The 18124-nt window shown below is 42.8% G+C and overlaps 1 protein-coding gene across 1 annotated transcript; it reads right to left on the bottom strand.

Annotated features, from left to right (window-relative positions):
* Positions 1 to 1239: 1239 nt before the first annotated feature.
* Positions 1240 to 16671, bottom strand: LOC104407941 (nitric oxide synthase, inducible-like). Its single transcript, XM_010017356.1, is given in 27 exon segments — positions 1240 to 1353; positions 1866 to 2060; positions 2326 to 2474; positions 3011 to 3101; positions 3103 to 3142; positions 3430 to 3517; positions 3894 to 4104; positions 4886 to 5049; positions 5673 to 5851; positions 6269 to 6347; positions 6735 to 6867; positions 7321 to 7495; positions 7590 to 7639; positions 7808 to 7912; positions 8163 to 8307; positions 8615 to 8697; positions 8891 to 9085; positions 9736 to 9837; positions 10556 to 10730; positions 11274 to 11413; positions 11823 to 11964; positions 12322 to 12413; positions 12692 to 12857; positions 14621 to 14769; positions 14860 to 14982; positions 15545 to 15638; positions 16571 to 16671. Coding segments are annotated over 27 exon segments (3480 nt in total).
* Between the last annotated feature and the right edge of the window lie 1453 nt (positions 16672 to 18124).

Here is an 18124-nt window from a genome sequence, read left to right on the forward strand (position 1 = left end):
CCCTGCAGTCACGCTGCGACCTCGCAGCTCGGAACGATGTACTCGTGCACCCTTCCCAAATACTCCTTTCTTCAAGGAAAGAGCTGAAACAAACAGATGTTACTTAAAACCCAGTTAAAAGCATGCACGGACTGTTCCTGGGATCAGTCACTGCAGGATTGCTCAGCCAATTTCAACCAAAAGTAGCTGGAGACGCGGGCCAGGATAAAGGCCTGAACTCCAGTGCCTCGCATCCAGCCAGCCCCGAGTGCTGGATTCCACCAGAGCCGTGTAAGCTGGGCTGAAGTGTTAGTGCAACAAACCACTGACTGCTCCAGAAAGGGCTCATCTGCCACTCTCACCTGGTGGGCTCCCCAAACCAGAGAGGAGCTGATCATCCAGGTAACTTTTCAGCCCAGAACATTATTCTGCCTCCAGCAGCGTTACTCAAGTGCTTAAACCAATGCACCGCTGAAACCCTGTCCTGACTGGGGGCTGTAATGAAGTCAACAGCAAGAGCCAACAGCAATTTCATCCACACCAACGTTTGTCTCAATATAAAGGCATCTTTTATTACACACAAATCAAGTAAATCAGAGCATAGAATTCAAATGTACCAAGTGCTTTTGAATTTCTGAACCTTACTGCCATGGGCTCTGTAACAGCAACAATTCAGGTTCAAGTACCTGAAACCCACTGAAACCCTCCTCATGCACTCACATCTGGAGTGTGTGGAGCAGGTATTTCCACTTAGGAACCATCATATTATTATCTCATTTGCAAATATTGCCTCAGAAGCAGCCAGGCGTGGGACTGCACCTTCCCACCACCACAACCATCCACTTACTTGCTTTAACGTGAGGATAAATGTGCAGTGAAACAACCTGATACAAAAGCCTCTCAAAGAGATACAGTACGTTTCCAAAAACATTCCACTTCCAGCTGACCAGAAAAACCCTGGGAATTTCCTCATATTTAGAAAAAGAGCAGATTTAGACTGCAGACAGTATTAAAAAAATAATGTGCATCTTCACTAGTAAGATAATCAATGAAGTCTCAGAATAAATAGCAACAAAACATTCAAATTAATGTTTTTCTTAAGGCTGAGGTTTAAAAGTCAAATCCTACCATCATATACATGTTCCATATGTGTATATACGTGTTACATATATATACATATATACATATGCATGAACATGTATAAGAAAGAGGATTTGACCCCTTGTTTTTTGAAAACAACAACAAATGTGCAAGTATTGTCTAAAACATGAGTTGATTTGTTCTTGGACTGGTGGGTTGCAAAGCTCTTACACCTCTTTTGACTTCGTGTGGGAACACAGCCCCAAATATATCTTCGTGGTATCGCTTCTGGCTCTACAAAAAAGAAAGGAAACCCAAGAGATGATTCAATACTGCTCCTTGTGCAAGAGCTCAGTAACTAAAAGGTCTTTTGCATTCTGTGCCAGTGGACTTTTGTCACTGTTGATAAAAGAACCTGTCTGAACCCCAGACACATGTTCTCCGGGACCAGTTCTGGTAACAAAAAGGTCCTAAAAAGCCAGCAGACCCAGGCACTGTGCTTTCAATGGTTGCTTGAACTTGATGTTCTGGACCCAGTGCAAAGCTGATGTCCAGGACCCAAAGAGAGACAAACGGTAGGTGCAAGAGGAGAACATCACGTGTCCTTCTTACCCCTTAACCAAACAGAACGGTGTTTTACACCACGGTGGTGGACTAAGCCCATCACTTACAGCTTTTTTGCTTGTGTGTTCTGCTGAGAAGCAGCTCATGGCAGCCCTCAAGATCTGGAGTGTGACTGAAGACTTCTGCAGCCCACCCCAGACCACTGTGAGACTGGAAAGGACACCTCGTGTGTCACAGCATACCTTTAGCTGGAAGAAATACTCCTCCGCCTGCTGCTCGCTGAGCTTCAGGGCTTTTGTGAGCATCCTTTTCAGAGCCTGAGCAACGTCCTTGGCCATGCGCACGTCTCCACACACATAGAGGTGCCCTTCCTCCTTATGCAAGAGGTTGCACACTTTGGTCCCCAACTTGCTTTGAAGAATGTCTTGAACATAGACCTTGGAAACAGAAGAAGGATCAGAAAAGGCTTCTCAAATGCTCCTTTGGCCGCTGGCTTTTCTAAATTCAATGTGAGCCTGTACAGTAAGGTTTTAACTGCCCTGTCCCAGCTGTGTGTTGCACCACAGCAAAGGAGAAGAAAAAAGGCTTCATCCTGGCTTTACAAGCCCCAGATTTGGAGCCTAGACCTGATTAAACTGCAGCAGACTGAGAACTGGTTCTCAGAACCAGTTACAACTGCCAGAACAAAGGAACCAGACTTACTTTAGGTTGGCCAGGTTGTCTGGAGTAGGCCGTATAGACTTCTTTCAGGACTCCCTTCCTCTTCATTTCCTCAGTTTCTGCTCTGTAGAGGTGATCCATGTCTGGCTGCCGGCAGCCAAACAGCAAGGTCATGTCACCACCTTTGATCCCTGAAACCAACATTGGCAAGTTTTTTGTCTTTCCTGGTAAAGGCCCATTATCTCTTATGACTATCCCCATAGAGGGCCCCGCGGCCACAGTTAACTGGCTGTGTAGAGCTGTCTGTTCCACACCTGGAACCTGTGTTCAGATTTTAGGGTCTGGCAGGAGGATTGAACCTGCCCAAGTCCTTGGGGAACTATGTGGAATCACCTGCTGGAGCAGGCTCCACAAACGCAATTGATAGGGGCAGGTCAAAGTGTTTCCTCTCCATGCTGTGGCCCCTCTGTGAGTGCTTGGGGCAGCCACTGAACACGGAGTAGTTACAAGGACACACAGGCTGCTCCTCCAAGTGACCAAACACCTCAAAACCACCAGAATGGCCTCAAGTGGGACGGATGAGCTGTTTCAGTGTGGTGTTCAAGCAGGGTTCTTGGCCACTGTCTCTGGGTGTCTCCCTCTGCAGAGGTTTGGTTTGGAGGATAAGGGCTGTCTCCTGCTGCCAGACAGGTTCTGGCCTCCCCCTTGTGGCAATCCCCATCAGTACCTCTCTTTTCCAAGTCGTAGAGACGCTGCAGCCAGAAACTCCTGTAGGGAGCAATTCCCGTCCCCGAGCCGATCAGAAGGCACGGCTTTCTTTGGTCCCTTTGGCTCCTTCGGCAGCTGGAATTCGTTAGCACTAAAATGCAAACCGATGCCAATTATGTCATTAGTTTATGACTGACGGCTCAGGCTCTGTTTCCCGTGCTGAGCAGCACAACCTAAGTTACCAGGTTGACTTTACTCAACGTAAGACGAGGTTAAGGATCTCATCTCTGCAAGACAGGTAGTTAGTTCCCTCTCCTCAGACTCAGATATTCCAACTTGCACTCACCAGCCACTTGCAAATCACACGCACCCAATGAAAAACCCGCTGCAGAACTGACCTAAGAACTGCTGGGATTTGTTTCTCCGTCAGACACTCACCTGCGTATAAAGCACGGAACCATTTCATTGAGAGCTATTGTATTCAGCCACGTGCTGCAAACTCCGTGGTGCAAAGGCCCTTGTCCCTCTGCTCAGAGCAAAGGAAAACATCTGTCAGTGTTCCAAAGCTTGGTTCTCTAAAACCCCACATTTTATACTTAAAATTCTGGTTTTTAGATAGGTGTGTATCTAGCAGTGATTTACAGAACAAGGATACCCTGATGGTGATACTCAGTATGAACATCTGCACTGCACATCTAGCAATGATTTACAGAACAAGGACACCCTGATGGTGATACTCAGTATGAACATCTGCACTGTACTACACTATTCTGTATGTTTTACTATACAAACTTGTTGTTACAGGTATGCTTCATGCCGTATGGCAGAGACAGTTTACTCCTGAACCTTAATGCAGCTTAAATATCTGTAATTAAGAGAGAAATGAAACCAACAGTTCTTACCTCTTGTCCTGTAGTTTACAACTGCAACTGTGAGATGAATCTCTCTGGCTGTCACGTCACAGGAGGAGCTGACAGAATAGTACCTGGGTTTCAGGAGTGGCAGCTGAGTCAGGAGGAAAGCTGTTGAGACCTCAGCAGAGGGAAACTCCTCCAGCACCTCCAGGATGTTTGGGCTGTTGTAAAACTTCCATTTGTTGTATTCTTCTGTGCTCTAGAAGCCAAAGGCCACCATGACAACGTTAGCAGGTCATTCACACTGAGATCAGGAGAGCAGGGATATTTGAAATGTCATTTATAATAAGATTCCTGCCTTACATTAAGTGCAGTATGAAAGCAAATCAACAGACAGCTCTCAAAACTTCGCCTAAGCTGATGCTGGCGTTTCCTAAGGAACTGTTTCAACAGAATATCTGCTATAATCTTCTCAGGTACCAGCTCTCTCAGTGTGGATGTAGAGACTGAACCTGTTTCTCAGCCCCCTGCTAAGGGACATCCACAACACTCTGTGGGCCCAGGCCCCGACACCTCCTGAGCCTCGCTGAGCCCAGCAGGAGAAGCACGCCCTTGCACACCCACCAGTGAGCCACTGGTTCCTCAAAGTGACATCCCTCCTACTCTCATGGTATCCATTTCTCTGACAGAAATGTCTACCTGCTCCCCCGCAGCCCCTCCACCCGCCAGCTCTGAGCTCTGGTAATGGCACATCACCAGGAACCACCCTGAGATGTTTGTTCTGGGCAGGCAGAACAACCCACCCAGAACCCCACAGGAAATGCTGCATCTGAAGACACCTCGATTCCCACGCCCAAGCTGAGCCACAGGACCAGCCCTTCTCTCTGTGGTTGGTTTTACAAGCACACAGGACGTGTAACAGAGGGATAAAATCAAGCACCGTCACTACAAAAGTTTCTTTAGCTCCTGCTGCACAGTAAAAGGGCATCAGACGGCCCAGTACACGGCTGTCCTAACATAAATGTAGCCCTAACACTTACCTGACATAAAACTTCCAGCTTCTGTTTGTCTCCTGCTGCTGTAACCAGCTGGGAGAGCTTTTTTAGCAGTTGCTGGGAGGGTGGAGTGGTGATATCAAGCAGGTATGTCAGAGCCTGGGGCAGTGTGCAGGCTGGAAGCCTTTTGTCCCTTGTCCAGTAGCCACCTGGAAATGAGGGAAATAAAAGAACACTTGGTAATTCCCACAGCATTTGACAGCTGCAGAGCTTTGCAAAACTCAGTGTCCCTCAAAATAAGACTTCAGACGAGGCTGCAGCAGGTCTGGACCACAGGGCCCTTCTGAAGAGATGTTAATGTGAGGCTTCAAACTTTTGCCAGGGGAGGCTCTGGTGCAGAGAACTGCATGATGACAAAACACCACTTCAAAAAGAAGTTTTCCACCTGAGGAAATCATCTTCCTGGGTATCAGAATCCTGTGATTTAACAGATTGTTCCTACTAAGATGGGAAAGATGGTCATGACATGCAAATCTATTTTAGGACTCTGATACATAGCAACAATAAGCAAACTGTGGATTAATTTAATTGCAGTCAGTGGCCAATTCAGCAACTGAATTACATTGCCAGCCTAGGATAACCCTGCAAACACTGATGCAGTTACCACGGGCTGCCAGAGTATGCAAAATCAGAACTGAGAATTATAAGAGCAACTAAAAGCTTCAACAGAATCCTGTTGAAATTTAAGATTAATATAGAAAATTCAGTCTATAAAAAGCCTCAGGAATTGCCAAACATCCTCTTCTATTTTATCTGAAGAGAACCAGCTTACCATGGGTGCAGGTTTCAAGTTGGACAGGCTGGTCAGCTGAAGGAGCATCCTTGACGTGTGCAATGAGGCCACGGACTAATTCTGGCTGGTTGCCTGGGAAAATCCCGATGTGCTCTCCGGGCAGGTAGTGCACTTCCTGATCAGTCCCACAGGAAAGCTTGACTAGAATGGTAACACGACTAGATATAGAAAACAGAGATCAGACACATCTTGGTTACGTCGACAGGATTTCCCTTGAATTGTGCAGAACAGGAATACCTCTGAGGTGGCAGCTGGCAAAAACTTACTTGTGTTCAGCACCAAACCCCAGACCAGCTCAGTACTTCGTGCTCAGCAGAGATCAAAAGGCTGTACCACAAAGTTTTTTACTTCCCTGCATTCATAGTGACTCTACTGGGAAGCCAGCTCCTATTTAAACCAGAATTAAGATTGTACGTATGACTGTGGGCTTGGATTTACTTCTACTAATGATCATCTGAAACTCATATGTATTTCTTAATAACTGCAGGAGATGATGTCTGTAACTAGCCATTTCAGATGTTTGAGATTGTAGTAGGATGGAATACAGCAATATTCAAAAGAATGAGGTACTATACCTGGATTTTAAACTTTGAAGATTCTGTCTGAACTTCAGCTTCATGGGAATGATATCCTTGCCATGAATGCTTGCAAGTGCTGTTGAGAAAAGAGGACATGGCTCATGGTAATTTTGTGATAAGGTTTGTTTAAAATGTCTTCAAACTGTGCAAAAAAGACCTGAACCATGCTCGCCCTAGAATTAGTCAGCTATGTGTCCTATATGCATGATGCCTTCCCTGACTAAAAGTAGTTCATCTCAGCTTTTTGTCTTCTGGGGCTGTCAAATGTATCCTAATTCTGGTGTTCTGATGGAAAAGATAATGATTTATGCAATGGAAGCCATTGTTTTCTTTTCTCTGACCACTGCACTTTATTACATGCATTCTGTCATCTAGCAGGACCAGTATCACTCTATAAAACCTTTCCAGTTCAGACCTATCCGAAGCAAAATGGACAGAGGAAGCGGGAGGTGGGAGGTGATACCTTTAGCCAAGTCCATGGTTTGGGAGTCATGCACTATCCTGTAATTCTTAGGATCCCAGCTTTCATCAGAGGTATAAATCTCAGGCAACTGAATACTGGTTTTCCCCCGGATGTTAAAAATGTCACAGGCAGTCTAGGACAAAGAAAATAATGCTATTCATAAAAACTATAAAACATCTTAGTGCTGTCAAAATGCTATTGAGGAGAGAGAGATCAGTTTCAGAAACTGCTAGTTTGATGGATTCTGTTTAGTGATGTTACAGGGATTTGGGAAGGTTCTACTTCTAGACCAGTATAGCTAAAACCCGATCTACTTCCAAGAATCCTGATGTTTGATGCTACCACCCTTATTCATCCTGAGCATTCCATCATCCAGAAGGAACTTTATGTGAGTATCAAAAAGCAATAGAAAAGGGGCCCTGTTCCCTCTTCAACTTAGGCAAGCAGTATAAAGAGGGGAGTTCAAAATTCAAATATAAATCCAGATGTTTGTTTTCCTTCATCCCCCCCATTTCATGGATGCTAGTGAATACTGAAGTAAACGAATGAAGGAACAAACTAAAATATGAGCTATTTCTGTGGTCACCTTGAATGCAGTGACTGCCCATGAGCGAAAGGCTTCTTCTTGCCCACTGAGTTCATCTCCTTCACCTATTGGAGTGAGCTGAGAAGCCCCCAGTTGGGCCAGTTTTTGGTCAATGGTATGAGCAAAGGCGCAGAACTCTGGATACATGCTGGAGCCCAAACCAAACACAGCGTATCTGCAGGAGGAGATAAAAGTAAGACCACTGTGTTATGCTAAACAAAATGCAAAAGGACTCAATCACGTGCAAACCAACCAACCAAGTGCTTTACCTGATTTTTTTTCTCAGTGATTTCAGGGTGAGCAAGGAGTTCTTCAAGGTCTGTAGGAAAACCCATAAAATACTTCAGGTTAGAAAAATACTTGGATTTAAAATGGAACTGAGACCCTGATCTATATCTTTCTTAAGTACATGGGGCAAAAGAAAGGGTTGTCTTTGGCCTCAGCCTTTTGAGCTGAGCCCCATATATAGTTCTGAGGTGAATATTACCTTTCCATTATTTGGAGAATCTCCATTGCCAAAAGTGCTGGTAACCACTAACAGAAGTGTTTCTTTCTCCAGGTCACAAATGTTGTACTCATCCATGCACAGAATCTGGAAGGTATAAAGCTCATGAGAAATTGCTGGCAGACCTAAGAACCAGCATTAGATATCTCTGATTGTCAGACGACCACATTTACAAGGAATTATTCTAAAGGAACACAAAATCAAAGTCCTGATCCAACTTGTATTTACTGAACATTCAAAACACAGGTTTAGGGAATGAGCAAGCTTGCAGCCACTGATGAAACTAGCCAAATGTCTTCCTCCATTTAGTGTGGGTGGGTGATTTAGACTTTCTTACCTTCGTGTTGAAGGCACAGTTGAACAAGCTGCGCAGATTGTTGGCTAGAGTTTCAGATTTCCCAGTCTCTGTTGCATAGACTACAGTGACCTTGGTCCTGGTTGCCATTGTTCGTCGCATGAGTGAAGATGCAAAGAGGACAGCCCTGGAGAAAACATAATCACATACAACTTTTAATACAGCTAAACAGTAATTTGGATTGATTCACAAACTAGGAAAGACTGATCTTGAGCACGGTTTTTCCTTGCAAGATTGTTCAGAAGCACTATAGATAGCCCTGAATAAGAATCTTAGCTACAAATATTACCTAACTGTGGACAGGTAGGTCTATGATTCAAACAACTCAAGTGGTCCCCACTGTAACTATTATTATTAAAAAACCAATCAAGGTCAAACAGAATCATCACAAGAACAGAAGAGTTGGATTCTTATTTGAACGCTTTGAAACTTACTTTGCCAAGATGCTAAACTTGATTTCTCTTTTCTTTGGCCTCCGGGTCTCATCATGCCAGACATGTGTTTTCCATGCATCCACCTTTAAAAACAGGAAAAAGTTAAGGTTCAGATAAGAAATGTAAAACAATAAATAGACAATCTGTATTTATGACTCTCTCTAGTGAGCTTTCCTTGACTGGGGCTTCTCATTCAGATTTCTGAATTAAATACTATTGTTATCTGCACTGCTGAAGTTGTCTACTAGAATCATCTTTTTTTTGGCTAATGCGTACCTGGTAGTAATAGAAGGGAGTGAGGACATAGTTCAGCATCTCCTGGTGGAAGACAGGAGTTATGCTCCCTGATATGGGAGGCACAATCCACACCCAGTCAGCCGGGCAGCCTCCTCGCACACGGTACTCATTCTGCATGTACTTCATGAAGGACTCGGCAGCCGAGTGGTGATCCATGATGGTCACATTCTGTTTCTAGAAGAATTGCAAAAAGGCATGCATTAAAAACCCCATTCTGCTCTTCTTCCTGATGAAGGTAATGTACTTCTTCTGCTTTGGTTACTATTTAAAGGACTTGATTCAGTGCTGGGAAATAATTACTATCAGCAACTATTACTTGATTCAGTGCTGGGAAATAATTACTATCAGCAACTATTATACAGATACAGATAGAGGTGGACCTCTGATTAAGGACTCTTAGCCCCTCCCTTTTTTATAACATCAACATTTACCTCCCCATCACTGGAGCACGTGCTGAAAAGCCTTGGATTCATTTTTACACATCTTTCATATTGTTATGATATGTTAAATAAATGGTAATTGTAAATAAAAGATATTAGTCCAATGGCTTCACATAGATTCTGACACTTGTATTAAAAGGATGAACAATCTTTCTTTTTCTCTCCCTTCTGCATTCACCTGAGATCTTTTTCTGGCAACAACAGGAAATACAGATTCCTCTGCTTTCTCAGGTGTAAATCAAGAATAACTCTTTTGGAATCATACAATAACCTCCCTTGAGCATTGTCCAGTGGCACTGTATTTGTATACAGCTGTTCTAAGTGAAAGGAAAAAGGGACACCCAACAGTTGGTGTCTCTCCAGATACCACACTCGCTGACTTACTTGGAAGCTGTAAAGCACAGCCACATTTATCTCTACAACAGCTCGGTCTTTCCACAGCGATGAAAGTTTGTTTGTTTCCAGCCCCATTCTTCTCCCTACTTCCTATGTGTGAGAGAGAGAGAAAAGGGAAAAGCAAAGTTACTCTGTGGGACTTTTACTTCATGATTTCTCCCCCTCACCACACTAATATGCAGGAAAAAGTATTGCAGAAGGGCGAAGACTCAGTCTTATGCTGGCAAAGTGATGGCAGCAGAAACACTTGTAACTAGAAGTAACTTGAATTATGGAGTTTGGTAAAGCAGAGAGAGATTTTCTCCTGGACTAAATGGTTTAAAAAGTGACAGTCTCTGGTTATAAGTCATCATTATTAATTTGTACTGGTGAAGTGCCCAAGACCTGCAGCTATCCAGCAGGACTGCCACATCAACAGCAGACTGGAACTGACAAAAAATGCACCTCTGAGAAATGTGCCGCCAGAGACCAAAAGTCCAGAATCAGCAGGACTGAGGGTAAAATTGGGGAAGAATTCCCTTTGGACACCATTTTCTGTACTTTTTATAGGTGCAGTTTCACCATTCTATCCAGCTGTTTGGATCAGACACTGTCAGGACACTGAAAAGCAGCCACAATCTGGCAATGCTGATGTTGGCAGAAATTCAACATGCCCCACAGTAGCCGGGATGTTGCGTCAGATTAGTGCTGAAGTGTGTGATGCAAACACAGCACCTGTCCCAGCAAAGACTGATGGTGTCTCTTTCCTGAAGCTCATCACCCACCGAGTGTGATCACAGACCAGCACACTTCCCCTCCAGAAGGTTACCTTCAGGATGTTGTATCGCTGCACATCACAGAAGTCTCGCACACCGATCTCTGTGCCCATGTACCAGCCATTGAAAGGACACCCAGTGAACTCCAGGCCTCCCACCTCAAGCAGCATGTTGGCAACAGCAGGCAGTGCATACCACTTCAGATCTAGCTCCTTAAACCATTCGTACCTGTTAAACAAGCATTTTGACCACTTTATATGTCTTTTCCCCCTTTAGGCGATAACCAGAAAAGTCCAGGCAGATGAAAGAGTACTAACTCCAGGAGAAATGACCCGTGAAACACAGTCTGCAAAAGCTCAGAGCAGTTTTCCTTTACAATGTGGTAACTGGAAAGTGCCTGCTGAAGAAACTGCAGCACAGTGTTACAGAGGTCTGCAACGTGCAGGCCAGCCCCAAAGCAAACATGAAGGAACAGAGAGAAAGGCAATAAACACTTTGTTGTAAGTGCAGCCATATGTTACCTCTGCATTAGACTGGTGTAAGAAATGATGATTTTTAAAATTGTGAACATGACTGAAATGTCAATAGAGAGAAAAAAGATTTCCAAGAAAATTGCTATTGTCTTCCTTAATTTAAATCTCAGCTCACTGTTCTAACAGGCTTTTTCTCTCTCAGGACAATTTCACCCTAACAAAGAACTCATAAAGTGACTGATAACCTGCCAAGGTGAGGCAGAGGCAGAAATGCAATTATCTAAATCTTGCTGCTTACTTTGGATGCTCCATTGGCACTTCGAGGACAATTTCTGGCGGGATCTCAAATATTTCTGGGTCTTGGCCGTTTGCTTGGAGAACAAGGGGAACTACATCAAAGCGGCCGTATTTCGGCTTCCACCCAAGCTCAATGCACAGCTGTAAATAAAGAAAGTACATTTTGGGGGTTTTTAGGTTGTTCTCCCCCCCAGATTTGAAGACAAAAGGATATTAACCTTCTAAAAGCTGCTGAGGTAAATTCTGAGTGATAAAGGATATCCTTCCCATTCGTACAATGTTGACACATGTTGTTCAAGTACTGACTGTGTCCCTGACTTAAGGGCGGCATTAGCTCACCCTGTTCTGAGGTGAAAGGATATATTTTTATATCAGGATTGCAAGAAATTATTGCTCCAGCCTGCACTCAAAACCTGCGGGGCAGAACATGCCATTCACTCCTTACCACCACACTTCCCTCCCCTCTGCATAAACATGCAAGGAAAAAGCACAAAAGACAGATGGGTCAGACAGAGGGAAAGCAGCTGTGGTTCAATATGTAGGACTGTACCTGTGTGAACTCCACGCTGGCAGGGTCTCCTATGACAGACCCATCTGGCATCTGATATCCAGCGTATCGGATGAGCTGGCTGTTCCAAACACGGAAATCATGTTTCCCATCAGTCCTCTGGGGGAAGACAGTGATGGCTGATCTGTCCAGAGAGACAACCAAACCCCCTTACACCACAGCAGCACACCAAACACATTCTATGTACTAAGGCATAAAGTGTTACCAACAGCAATTATTTTAGATTTCTGAAACATCAAATCTGAATCTGCAAATCATCTCTTTTCTCCAGGAATTACAACACGTTTTGCAACATGAGCCACAAAAGTTACAGATTTTCAAACTGGTTGATGAGACATGAGAGGAACATGTAGTACCAGGAGAATTAAGAGCAGAGACGAATTATCAAAACATTCAGATCTCATTTCAGGCCTTCTGTAGAGTTTTGGATCCAGAGCTGGATGTGATTTCTGTTGTTTAAAATGAAATTAAAGAGACCTGCCTTATATTTCCATTGTTGGTGGCATACTGAATATGACGACAGAGGTGTTCAAACATTTCCTTTGCTGTTTTACAATCACGTGCATCAAATACCTGCATGTTTCCAAAAGAAACATAGAGAAAAAACCTGATTTGGAAACAGTAATGTAAGCTTAGTATCTTCCTGATGCATTTAAGGAAATATCACGGAAAGAAGTGAAATGAAAAATCAGTGCTTCTCAATTTAATTGCAGCTCCACAAGTATCTCACGATATGTACAAGAGGAGTAGTGTCCTCAGTTGAAGCAACTGGCCTATTTTACCAAAGTAAAGGATGTTCTGATCTACAGCGGATGACTATTGGGCCTATAATGTCCAGACTCCTCAGTTACCTGTAGATTGGACCACTGGATCCTCCCAATGCACCTGGGCGCATTCCTCCAGGCCTGCTTGGCAGCAAAGATCAGTTCCTCCTTTGTCAGATGGTAGGTTCCTGTTGTTTCTATCTCCTTGGTCACTGTTTCCAGCCGGGCCAGGTGCTCTTCTATTTTTGGCTTTCTGAATAGGAAACAGCCACAAAAAGAAACAATGAGAACTTCATTACTTAGATCTGATCTAAATTGCAGACGTTCTCCTTAAGTTCTGGGTCAAGAAGAGCACAGGCATTGCTGAAGCCATAAAGCTTTTGAGCATCCTTTTGCATGAAAAGACTTCTACTTACATCACTGATTTTATCTGCCAGAACACAGGTAGAGTTAACTCCCAGGGCGGGGATTAGCTTTGATGTAGGTTAAGATATGACTGTTATCAAAAAGCAGGGGTTTCTAGGAAAAGGGATGAGTTGAGTACATAGGACTGACTCAGGACTGCTGAGAATTGTTCCTGGCTTCAGAATCTAGGAACTGTTCTGACTGAGGGCAAACAATAGAGCTCACTAGCCCAATGATGTAACCTACACACTAGTTACTTAAGCAGTGACACCCTCGTTTCACCTCCCAGCACATACATGGATTGATCATAAGCTTTTCTGTGTAAGTTTTCTGTCTAATTTTGGGTTTTCTAGATTAGTTTGGAAAAAAAGTTGTCAAATGACAAGCAAATGAATAGTGGAGAACAGGGCGACTCCAGCCAAAAGTGGGATTGGAGTGACTGTCCTCTCAAAGTTCTATTATTTTCACAGGGACACAGCTCTTGTAAGCAAGGTAAGTAGGATTTTCATTCCTAAAAGGAAGTGCTGAGTAATTCCTTTGTCAGTGAAACCAACTCTGAAATTCTTCAGTTTGATAACAGAGAATGAAGTCAAAACATTAGGAAATATTTACCACAGCACAGACAAAAATCGTTTTGTTGGCTCACAGACACAATGAAAATGGCCTGCACTGTCTGAGAGTTCCACATTTTCAACAAGATGAAAGATCAAGGGCAAGCATGTAAGATAGTGTAAATCAGTGTGATCAAATAGCCATGAGCAGAAACACAGCAACGTGCAAATGTAATATGCTGGCAAGTGAGTACAGCCTGTGTGTAAGACAGGGACTTTCAGAAAACTCCACATGGAAGAAAGCTTTGTAGAAGAGTTCAAAGTGTCTAAAGAAGTAGCTGTTATGAGGCTGAGTCCCTTTGAAAGTTTGACAATGTTTTTATAATGGGATGAGCAAACGCTGAATTGTCACTTGGAAACTTGTCATGTGAAATGGCACTGCAAACTCTTGGACCTCACCCGGATGTTCTAGCTCTTCCTGCAACAACATGTCTGTGCACCATGGCCATTTTTGCCAAAATAAACCTCTTCTGAAGCTAGAGCACCCCTCTCAGCATGCTCAGTAAGCTTATGCTGATGACAGCACAGAGCAAGGTTGAGAAGCAAGAGACTGGCCTTCCAATCTTTGGCTAAAACCTTAAGAGTCAAAACAGAACAAAAGAACACAAAGATACTTGGAACAGCACAAACTAAAGACATATCCACATATTTCACATCTAGGTCTGATCTGAGTAGGAGCTATTCCCATCAACATCCAATGGTAAGGAAATAGGAAGTGACATTCTGTAAGAGTCCTGACCACGCTGCTTATTACAAATGGACTATAATGTAACACACTCAGAGGGGAGGAACACACTGTACAGAGTCCATTCCTGTATTCCCAAGACTGTGGATTGGCAGATAGAGCCTGTGAAGTGCAGTAATAGTTTTATTCAGCTTTTCTAATAGTCCTTATCTATTTTTTGAATGCATGCTATGGAACAGGACAGTCACCTACAGCTGTGAGGAAACCCAGCACTCACAGACAGGTGGGTAGGGAGAGGAGTTTATATAGGCTTACTCTTTAAATGAATTGTAGTATTGCTTCATGAAGTCTATTGCCTGAGGCAAGAGCTCTGCTGGTGGAACTGGCTCATCTCTAGTACCTTTCACCAGGCCCTTTGGGGTCATGAGTGCCCCTTGGCAGGCTTTGGTCCGGCAGTTGATAACCTGAAAACCAAGAAAATGTCAAACAACAAGGTTACACTCTGTATCTTCTCAAGGTTATGAAATATCACTGTCCAGGTTTCCAGATCTTACCTCCTTTGCTGTCAGGTGTAGTGTGTCGAGAAAGCTGAAGCCATTTTCCAGGTTTCTTACTTTTACATGTCTTGGACATCTTGATACTTGGTTTGAAGCTTTGATACCATTTTGGGAGGGGTTCTGGAGAGAGAGAGAAAAGATAAAAATACATCCCATCTCCAGACCTATTGAATATCTTAAGCCTTCATTTTAAATTTAATTTTGCCATTAAAATGCTACAAATTAAAATTCAAGAAACTTCTCCAACAGGAGCATTTATTCACTTGAGTACAAAACTATTGACCTGATCCACAGTTTGATATGAAATAGAGGGAAAAAACGTATTTTTGTAGTAATCAAACAATATCTGCAACTGCAAACACCTTTGTAATTTCAGTAAGGCCTCTTAATAGAATAGTCCCAGTCTCAGGAAAACAGTGAAGCAGACAATTTTATAGAAAGGCTGGGTTTTCAGAGGTGAATAAAGGAGCCAGGCACTCCAGTCCCCACTGGGTCACCTCCTTCCCTTAAGTCTTACCAAAGCTCCTTTTTGTTCAGACAAGATCTTGCATCCAAATACCTCACAGCAGTCCTAACCTCACGTAACCACAGTCAGTCTTCACAGGAGAACTGTGGGAAGCTTTTAGCAGTAACCACAGCCTGTCTGAACCGTTATTGTCAAACAGTGATGCTAGAAACAGACCTCTCTGCCATCACTGGCCTTTGCTGAAGTTACAGGTGGCATCTCTGTCCGCTTCTTGCTCAGATCATATAATTTGGCATCATCGTTTTCTAAGCTTTAAAAGAGAGAAAGACAATTCAGTATCATGCAATGTACTAGCTTTTGTTAGTTTTACCTTCAGCATCAGTAGAGGATGCTCAGAGCTGCCTCTGAAAGATGTATTGAGTCAAAAAGCCAACCAAGCAGCATGAGGGGTGGAGTGGAGTAGAAGTCAGCAGTAGAGCTATGATAACCCTTTTCAGATCACTATGGGGAAAGGAAAACAACAGATATGGCCTGGAATGGCAAAGGTTGAGTATCCTTGCTGTAAGCTAAACAAAGGACATCTGTACAATTATGATCTGGCCAGAAAATACTCAGAGGAATTAAACAAATCTTTGGGAAATGCGTGAAAATTGCAGCCAAGTCCAGTCTCCAGCCCATTAAGCAAATACCAAATGTTTATATTAATTTCCTTTTGTTTCTGCATTAAGCCTTACTTTCTGAACTCTTACTTTTTATTTTAGGTAGGGAATGGGCAGAGAAAGAAACAATATGCAACAGAAAACTGAAATACATAACAGCCTGAAAACTGCGAGATTCAGCATGAATGTGTCACTCACTTTACCCAGTGTCTTGTAAAAACAGTATAAATACTAACTGAATTAAAGCATCAGTAATCACTTTGCTAACTTTTATAGCAGACACATGCCTCCTAGGTCCTAGCATATGTGAAACTATTATAACACACCAAGTAAACTTAGAACTATGAAAGAGAAAGGAAGATGATTTATTTCCTCAGTGATTGCATAACTTAGACACAAAAGCTTAAACGTACCTGACCAAGCCATCACCACCCAGCAGCCCCCAGGGACAACTGTTCTTTGGTTCATATTATTGCACTGGAAACACACCACGGGTCTCTGCAGAACCCATGACACTTAACATCTTCCTTTGTCAAATGAAAGAGAAACTATGAAACGGTTGAAAGACAGTAAGAGATCTTACCCGTGGCTCTTCCTATCCACGTTATTATTGATGTCCTTCTCTGCAGAGGACTGGCTCTTAGCAGCACGAGGTCTGAACGCAAACTGCCATGGGCACAGCATTTTGTATGCTTTGTTTATGATTTTAGTTCAGTGCTGAAATCTTGTTTTGTGCAAAGTGGGAACACTTCTGATGAAGGAAAAAACCAAGGTCAGTTTTTATCTAAGGCAGCAACCCTCTTTCAAACTACTCAAACCCACCAGCCTAACGGACCTCATGTAATTAACATCCTGTTTTTAAAATGAAAACTGCTTGGCTCAGAGGAGTGATGTTAAAACTATCAGTTCTCTTTGTACTGCTGCAGCCACACCTCCTTTGGAAATACTGGCAAGAGAATTTCAGCTGTCCCACAGCTGATAAACCAGCAAACACCAGTGTCTGAGAAAACCGCACAAGTGCTTTGCTTCTAGGGAAAACACGCCTTGACACTTGCTGGCTTTTTCTTTTGCAAGTTCTGTGTTTTTCAGAAGCTTGCTAAGGGTTATTAAACCTTCTATAAAGGTAGGAAAAGGGATGTAAAGTGTTGCTGTTATTCACATAGGTCTGTAATTTAATCAAAAGGTTTTGCAATGTATTCATCTGCCAGCAACTAATGGATTTCTGAGATTCTGTATTTTGTAAGATACATACACATAGCACATATTTAATTAACATAAAGCATTTATCTAAGATTATAAGAAGGTTAATGCTATTCATTTTAACATATATTTTCTGATATTCTCTCATCATACAATGGATTCTTGTGCTAGGGAAGGTGGGACAGAAGAAAAAGAGCAAACTACTAAATGGCAAGGTAAAGCAGAATCAGTCCCAGCAGGTTCACAGCACAAATCAAAACCAGATGTTTCCAAACAGCTAAAGAAAGAAAATATACATTGCCATGTATATACAAATATACACTGCCTGTTACTCCGTGTAAAAGAAACAGTGTGGAATGAGTATTTCTCTACAGTTACAAAATAGGAACAAATCTAAATCACTCTTCTGCAATAAAATGCTGCAGTGTGCCTATATTTCTGTAAAACATGGGGAAAGAGAGAGGGAAGAAGTAGGGAGAGAGAGAGAGAAAAGAAGAAAGTTTGAATGAGAGAAAGAAAAATCAATAGAAATAATAATAATAAAAATTGAAAGTAAAGATAATAGGAGGAAAAATAAAAATCATAACAAAACAAACAGAAGAAAAAGGAAAGGAAAAAGAAAGAAGACAACTCTTATTTTCCATGCTTGTCTAAGCATTCAGAGTAAGAACTTGCTCTTCATGTTCTCCACATCAGAGTTCTTTAAGCAACATTTACAGTATTACCTGTCACACGCACAAACCTTTAAATCAGCAGAAAGTGGGATAAAGTTTCAGAGCAGCAGAACAGCTGGAAATAGAGCAGGGAACTGACTCCAACACTTTACTCCTAATGCAGAAAAGGGGAAAAGAAAAGACAATTTGCCACATAATGACTCCATTTGTGAGCTGCAGCACACGAGTGGCAAACCCAACACTGGGACCCAGCGCTCTTACCG

The sequence above is a fragment of the Nestor notabilis genome, unplaced genomic scaffold, assembly GCF_000696875.1.
Source record: "Nestor notabilis isolate BGI_N333 unplaced genomic scaffold, ASM69687v1 scaffold19206, whole genome shotgun sequence".
Lineage (NCBI taxonomy): Eukaryota > Metazoa > Chordata > Aves > Psittaciformes > Psittacidae > Nestor > Nestor notabilis.